This window comes from Hibiscus syriacus, unplaced genomic scaffold, assembly GCF_006381635.1.
Source record: "Hibiscus syriacus cultivar Baekdansim isolate YM2019G1 unplaced genomic scaffold, ASM638163v2 tig00112443_pilon, whole genome shotgun sequence".
Lineage (NCBI taxonomy): Eukaryota > Viridiplantae > Streptophyta > Magnoliopsida > Malvales > Malvaceae > Hibiscus > Hibiscus syriacus.
The window spans coordinates 1,172,245-1,180,596 of NW_024063332.1; the positions used below are offsets into that span (position 1 = coordinate 1,172,245).

General features: G+C 34.7%; 1 protein-coding gene and 1 pseudogene across 2 annotated transcripts; one reads left to right on the forward strand and one right to left on the reverse strand.

The window, feature by feature from the left end:
- Positions 1–304: 304 nt before the first annotated feature.
- LOC120179642 lies at positions 305–1,983 on the reverse strand (annotated as a pseudogene).
- Positions 1,984–6,343: 4,360 nt separating this feature from the next.
- LOC120179698 (growth-regulating factor 5-like) lies at positions 6,344–7,790 on the forward strand. 2 transcript variants are annotated; one of them, XM_039185228.1, is made up of 4 exons: positions 6,344–6,534; positions 6,635–7,073; positions 7,158–7,428; positions 7,577–7,790. In XM_039185228.1, the coding sequence occupies exons 1-4, from the start codon at positions 6,357–6,359 to the stop codon at positions 7,619–7,621; spliced, it is 933 nt and encodes a 310-aa protein (XP_039041159.1). In that variant the 5' UTR covers positions 6,344–6,356; the 3' UTR covers positions 7,622–7,790. The 2 variants fall into 2 exon arrangements, with proteins under 2 accessions (XP_039041159.1, XP_039041160.1); XM_039185229.1 differs by having other exon boundaries at positions 7,158–7,463; positions 7,577–7,789.
- Positions 7,791–8,352: the final 562 nt, after the last annotated feature.

An 8,352-nucleotide genomic window follows, 5' to 3' on the forward strand; every position in this document is an offset into this window, starting at 1 on the left:
GAATATGATGGTATGTCATTATTTTCGGATCGGATAAGAATACGGCAATATGCTTAGTTTTGGTTTTACATTTGGATGTACATGATAACAGATGAATTGGTCATGTAGATGAAATCAAGACCAGCTAAAACTGAATATTTATGATGCTACCTGAGTTCTTTAACTGGCATGTTCTTTAACATGCTACCAGCTAATAACATGATGATAGGGCAAAATTCACCAGCAATGTTGTTTGAGCAGTGGATATGGTTCTTATTTGCTCGGATATGAACCCGATTATACTAAACTACATAGTTCAGTTGAATTAGATTGTGTTTAAAATACGAATTTGTAATGCTTGTTCATGTTCTTGATATAGTAATTGTCTTCCACCACAGCCGACACAACCGTCGTTCTCTTCAACTCTCATCTCCCAATTACTATCATACTTCCTCAGCAATGCTCGAGCTCCGTCAATGGCATCCTCTCGAACACTTCTGTCACGAACCCTACACCTCGCATCCTCTCGCACCATTTTTCTTTCCCTTCATTCATCTCTCCTTGGTTTGTTAACGCCTTTGCCGCCTCTCCTTCCATTACTCTTCTTTCCTCGCTCTCTCGTCCTTTAAATGCCGAGCTTGTTGAGTCCAGAAACTTCCATAGGTACTCGACTCTTCGAGAGAACCCAGTCGCAAAATCTCCGCAGTTGCTGCAGCTGCAATCCATGTTGTTTTCACTCAGAATCACCCCTTTTGGTTCTAAATTTCTCAGTACTTTCAAGAATTCGATTCTCTGGCCATGCCCGTTGTGATTCAGATGATGCAGTCTAAACTGTGCGCAAACTATAAAGGTCTCATCCGGAGTTGTTGATAGTTTGTGCGTTCAGGTGTTGTAATGACTGGTTCTCGAGCCGGTTTATCTGCAAATTGATGTCATGGACTTAGCGAAATTGGAAGTCGAAAATAGAAATCGTGATCGGGTGGACCGATCGAGAAAGGGGTGTCTGTGATCTGGTTACTTTCAGCTGTGGCGGCCACAACTGTGATGCGAACTAGAGGAGGTGGCCCTCCGGGATGGCAAGACAAGGCCTCCAGAAGCGTTGGCCATTGAACACCGTGAGATACACTGATGTCGAGAATATGAAGAGTTTCGGGTCTTATCAGGCTCTTGAGCTAGAATTTGGAGTATGGAAGAGTTGGCTATGTTATAGGGAATGCAAACCAAGGGCTGATCTCGTAGAATTTCAGTAAAGATTGTTGAAAGAACCTTGGCTCGGTTGAAGCGAAAGTAATGGGTGCTGCCGAGGCAGAGGAAGGCGATAAGGTGGGTCAGAGCTCGTAGGCCATGATCCGCAAGCCGGTGGTTGGCGTCTCCGGTAGACGAGCGAGTTCGTTGAGAACATACCAGATGTTGAACACGTGTAAGGTTACCGGCAGTGATCGCTGAGGCGCAAGGGTTCAACAACTGTTCTGCCATCTTCCTTCCTTGTTATTACCGTTATTTCCTGAAGACTTGTTTTTCTTGTTTCCAGCTGACCTTTTATTATTCCCCATATCCTCTTCAACTCCTGCTTTACCTTCTTCGTTCTCATCGATCTGACCGTTATGATTCTTCTTATGTTGCTGTTGATGATTCGACATCTTCGGGAAGTTATCATCGTCGAACAGTTTCCTTCTTTTGACGAATTCGATGTCACAAGAGATCAACAATGGTAGAATCGGACCGTATGAGACCGGTATCCGTACCGCATAGAACAGCACCAGCAGCAATGGCGGGACTACTGCTAGAAGTTGCAGCAATACCACCTAAGTTAATCAGATGCTGGCCGAACTCTTGATTCGGATCCCACCATGGATAGCCATCGACGTCGCCCGAGCCGTACGGAACATCCAAGAAAGACGGAAGGAACGACGCGGAATCCTCAGCCAATCCAAGATGGGATCCATGATCTCTTAAATTGAAAACCGAGTTCCAAAGAAGGTTTCCCAAGTAGTTGATAATCATTGACCAAATGAAAGGGAGACATTACTAAAACATAAAACAAGTTGATTAAAATAATGTGGAAGTGGACGGTAAAGGGAATATTGAGGAGTTTGGTGCTGTTTTTATTGGAAGATGTGATGTTTTTATTGAGGATAAATTAAGGATGTTTTATATTTAGATTAAGAGTAACAGTACGACATGTGGAAAGTTTGGGCTTTCAAGAGACGGCAAACTCTATTTTGCTAATTATTAATAGGGTAATTTTTAAAATGAATATTAAATTATCTTAAAGTTTGTTTATTTTAGTTTAGTTTAATTACTGTTTAGATATTATAAAATGTTGAAAATAGAATTTAGTTAAAATTAAGAGTGTAAACGAATATATCTATTAATCTCAATCTGTCAAATCATTTTTTAATATTAACTAATAAAGCTAACGTCATAATTCTATTTGAAAAAATTTAAAATTTAATATAAAGAAATTATTTGAGAAGTTTAATGATATTTTTTAATTTATCATTATTAATATGTAGATTTTCGAGTATTTATGAGATATCTTCAAGTTTGCTTGAATGATTATTTTGATTTATATTCTTTTTTTAACATGTTTCATTTTTTTGATTAAAATAGTCTATATTAAATGAAAACGGTTAGTTGACTATTGATCGACATATATTATTGAATTAATATTTTTATATATGCTTAGTTATTTATATTGTAGATACTCATTCTCTTCCAGAGTTATTTTAATATATATATGTTAATAGTATAAATTTTTGAAAATATTTTTGAAAAAATAATATATAGCTTTTTAAAACGTTTCGAGAATATATATTATATAGTTTTGAAAGCATTTTGAAAACATATATATAATATATAGTTTTTTAAAACATTTTGAAAATATATATAATATATAGTTTTCGAAATTTTTTGAAAATATATATTATATAGTTTTGAAAACATATATTATATAATTTTGAAAACATTTTTGAAAATATATATTATATAGTTTTGAAAACATATATTATATACTTTTAAAAACAATTTTTGAAAATATATATTATATGGTTTTGAAAACAATTTTTGAGAGCATATATAATATAATTTTAAAATGATTTTTATTTTTATATTATATTATTATTATTTATTTATTATTTATTATTTTATTAATATTTTTTCTTTTCTTTTTTTTTTATTTTTGTTTAAATTCCAATAAGAGTGTCCAAAATGAGTCCAGTAAGGGTCCAAGTCTGCCTGACCCAAAAGGCTAAGACCAGGTAGCCCGAATACCCAGCGGGTAAATCGGGTAAACAGGAGACCCGAGATATGTTAGGGTTTCATGCTTAAGTCCAGCGCCGCACAATAGGGAACCGTTAGATCGAGATGGAGATCAACGACCAATATTGTAAGAGAGTTAGGGTTTGTTTAACCCTCATATATCATCACGTCGCAACCGATCTTGGACCGTTGGATCAGCAACCAATCCAACAATAGAGATCAAATCCAGGAAGGTTCTAGAGGCTCGAAAGCCACCAATAGTAGCGTGTGGGCATCACACGCCGACAATATTACCAGTCGACGAAGAATTCGGTGATTTGAATCGCAAAAGTCGAAGCAACTTGGACTGAACCATCTGAGATCTTCTGTCAACCAAAGAACAACCCCGAAGATCAGAGTAACTCGAACTGACTTATTCGAGATAATCGAGAACAACCCTAAAACAATCGGGAGCAACCCCAAAGTAATCAAAAACAACCCTGATGGGGGGCCTATAAATACCCTGCAAAATCAATTATCGAACCAGGGAGCAAACAATAATGAGATAAGACCACAAATACAAGCAACTAAGCCACTAAGCAAAAACAAAGCAAGAAACAACAACCAAAATACAGATAAAGAGCATAAAGCCAAAAACAGTATCCTTCGGTGAGCATCGGAAGAGGAAGGGTCACCAAAAGACAAAGAGGGTTTTTCGCCAAAAAGGGTATAAACCATAACATCTAGGCTAGATCTACTCCGATCTAGAGATTATCTCATTGTTTCGAGGCCAGATTCGGTATCGGAGGGTCGAGAGAAAGCTTGGGGTAAGTTTTGTTTTTTTCAGCCACCAGATGCGGTGGTTGGAGCGATGGCGGATCGGCGGTCGATGGCCGATGGATTTTTTGGGTATTTATATACCAGAGACCTCTGTGTAATTAAAGGATTTTTAAATCCTTTACGTTGTCCCTGCTACTTTGATATGTAATTCGTTTTGGTCACCTATTTCAATTTTGCCTTCGAATTTTTGATTTATTCAATTTAATCCTTTTTTATATTTTTTATATTTCGCAAATTAACCCCTCATTTTTTTTCTCTTGCAGTTCTTCTTTTAGCATCAATTTGATCAATAAAATTTCGATTGGTTGCAATTTGATCTTTTAAATTTTTATTTATTTTTTTATTGCTTTTAATTTTAATTTGTTTTTACACTCTTTTAATTTATTATTTTCAAGACTGAACATTTTCTAAATTTTTAATATTTTTCTTAACATGTTTTTGTTATTTTCTCAATTTATTTATTTATTTATTCTCTCTCTTCTATTGATTTAATATTTATCTTTTAATCTAACATTTTTTGACTCTTTTTAGAGGCAAATTTAACTAATCAAAGGTAAGTGATTTGAATCGATTATTTTAATTTTAATTTCAATTTTCGCAATTAAGACGACCAACAAATTAAATGGTATCGAAAGGTCACTTCAAGGGTGCTAATCCTTCCTTGACTGTAACTGACTCTCGAATCCGACATATATATGGTAAAATGCAGATCATGTAAGATGGTGTCCGATCAACCTAAATATTGTTTTTAAATGATCGGTGTCGGCTCTAACATTTTTTCAAGTCGAATTTCAATTTCGAGCCCACCCAAAAGACGACTGTGACATATATGTCATATGCTAAATCACTAAAGATGATGTCATGTCATTCAAGACATTTAATGTGGCATATATTATATAATCCAAAACAATAACATTACCTACCTTACGTTATCTAAAATGATAATATATCATGTGTCATCTTACTCAAAATAGTGCGTATATATTGATAAATAATCAAATAACATTTTCATTCAATATAAATTATTCTGATTAAAAGAATAAAACACATTAAAAATTAGAATGTAAAAAATAAAAATAAAAATAAAAATTTCAAATAAATATTAAGGATTAATTTTAACATTATATCAAATTATAAATATCATAAAAAGTAATGGTAAGTTAAAAATAATAAAAATATTTTAATTATATATATATATATTAATGATTAATTACAAATAAAATTATTTTAAATAAAAATTATATTTATGAGGATCACAATTTAAATTAAATTCGATTATAACGAATCACGAAAGAAAGTGGATATTTGTAAATAAATTTTTGAGAGAGTTTTATTTTTTATAAATAAAATTTTAAAAGACTATATTTTGTGAGGAAAAAAATCATTTTAACAACGTAAAGAGCAGCTTTGCAAAATGAGATGTACACTCATTTTAAGGAGAAAAGAGGTGGAGACAGCAAAAAGGCCATATGCGCCTCCATGGAGTGAGTAGTCACCTCCTTGCCCTACATATATACACTCTACAATTAAAACATATTTTATGAATTTATATCGGCGTATAAATTTATATACCAAACGCATATTATAACATTTTATTAAAACCTTTTTTTTTTTTTGACAAAACATTTTATTGAAACTAAATACAAAGAAATAGGAGTTTAACCTATCACATTACAAGGTCAACGAGTATTGGTGTAAATGATTGGAGTGTAAGAATTTATACTTGTAAAATCAAGATTGAATCTTATTATCGTCACTCTTGACAAATAATCTGTAAATTCTTATAGAAATCACAATTGAATCTTAAAAATCTTAATCCTTAATTAAGGAGTCAACCACAACCTACACTTTTTCGAGTCCCAACCTATGACATAACTTGTATGTATAATAATTGGAATATAATGATGATAAAGTTGTAATTTTTTGAACAAAATTTGATTAGCACATCTTATTTAAAATTAAAAATATAAAATATACACCGTAGTATTACCGGTATTTGAATTAAATTTTAAGATCGGTATTTGAATTAAATTTTAAGATTCTTTCTTTTCTTTAATGGATATTTTGTGAAGTTGTCAGAGACAGATTAAAAGCAGCAACAGAGGGGAGCAACAGCACTACAGTAACAACAGCAGCAGCAACAGCAACCGCATAAGTAGAGGCACTAAACCCCTCTTGTCGTTCAGAGAGCTCTTTAGATTGGGTCTTTGTTCTTCTTCTTCTTTTAGTTCCATCACATAATTATATTATATATATACATATACCTTTTGAGTTTGTTTTTGGTTATTACTTTAAAGATGATTAGTGGCAGAAACAAATGCCCTTTCACTCCAAATCAATGGCAACAGCTTGCTCACCAAGCTCTCATCTTCAAGTTCATGGTCTCTGGAGTTCCTATCCCACCTCAACTCATTTACTCTGTCAAAACTAGCTTTGATTCTTCCTTGCCTCCTAACCTCTTCCCTCAACAACGCAGTAAGTATATCTGCATAACATACATGCACATACATACATATACATACTTAGATGTGTGTGTAATGCTTTTGGCGCTTATGGTGTGTGGGTGTCGTTGCAGCAGGGTGTGGCTGTTTTCAGGAGGGATATGGCAGAAAGCCAGACCCAGAGCCAGGGAGGTGCAGGAGAACTGATGGGAAAAAATGGAGGTGCTCAAAAGAAGCTTACCCAGATTCCAAGTACTGTGAGAGGCACATGCATAGAGGCAGGAACCGTTCAAGAAAGCCTGTGCAAGTTTATGCTGCTGCTGCTTCGTCGTCGTCATCAACAACAGGAGGCTCAACCCTTTCAACATCTTTCCCATCAATCAATAATAACCTTTCCATTTCCATCTGTAATACCACTTCTTCATTCTCTTTTCCTCCTACGCCTTCTGAAACCTATACCCATTTCGACCCTTTTCTCTATTCTCCTTCTTCTTCTTCCACGAGGCTTCCTGGTCCAGGTTTATCAGTTCCATCTCACCCTTTCCTGGATCCTGCAACTGGACTTGATTACAGGTTTTTTTTATAGCTTGAATAAACCCTTTTACTTTCCTATCTTTGCATAATACCTGTAATAGTTGATTGTTCTTTGTTTAATAGGTATGTTCATGGAACAAGGGAAGCTGTTGATGAAAGATCTTTCTTCCCTGAAGCTTCAGGGAGTGCAAGAGTTGTACCTTATTCATATCCGCCATTGTCAATGGTTCAAAGCTTTGGTGAACAAGAGCAGCACCAGCAATGCTTTGTTTTGGGTACTGATATCAAGTCAGCTAAGCCAATCAAGTTAGAAAAAGATGAAGAAACTCAAAAACCAGTGCACCAAATTCTTAGGGAGTTGGACACCAGGGAACAACAACAACAATGGGTCTTGGCTTGATATCGCATCCAATTCCAGGGTTCATTCAGGCAAAAAATAAATTCAATTCCCATCCATCATTTTTGTTTTTTTTCACATTTCGTACAAATTTTATTTGCCCATTTCCTAACACAAATATTTTTTTCCCTTTTTGCACATGCAGATAGTTGAGGTCTCAATAATGGAATCAATAAAAGCACTTGAATGATGGGTCAGTTTCAATACATTAGCTCTTGAAATTTGTGGCTAGGATTGCTTTGTTGTGATAAAGTTGTGAACCGAGCAGTGTAGAGCCAGTAGAAGATTATCTATTTGTTGCTGTCACCCACTCTGATAACCTACTTTTTATCTTCTTCCCTGGAGGAAACATGTTTCGAATTTGCAAGACTTCTTTGACTAGCCCTTAGGAAGTAAAGATATTTCCTTTTAGGTTTCTGCCCTGTATTATCAATAAAAATATCTCCAGCATTCCATCATTGTGTGCTATGGACACTATATCATATATTCCAAGCACTGAAATTATATTCGACAGCGAAATTCGAATCCTAACATCGAGAAATCACTTTAGTAGAAAAACACAAACAAAAGGGTGTGATCGTCATTAGCCCATTGGCTTGAATTACAAATCAATGATAATGAATTGAACAATTATCACAAGTTAATGAATGCCACCACCAATGATATTACCTTGCATGTGTGGAAGTAAGAAGCTAGTACCTGCTAGGGAAGAATCCTTGTTTCATATAAAAAGAGGGAAAAGAAAGGCAATACTAAAGAGGGTGGTTCTAAAAGGACTATGCATAATGGAGAGATTCTAGTAAACAAATGAAGCGTGTGTATTTTACATAGTTGACAGTTTAATCTCAGACTCTCAGCAGATCCATGTCCGGAGACTTAGCCCCATGCCATGGAACAGGCATAATTGACCACTAGTTTACC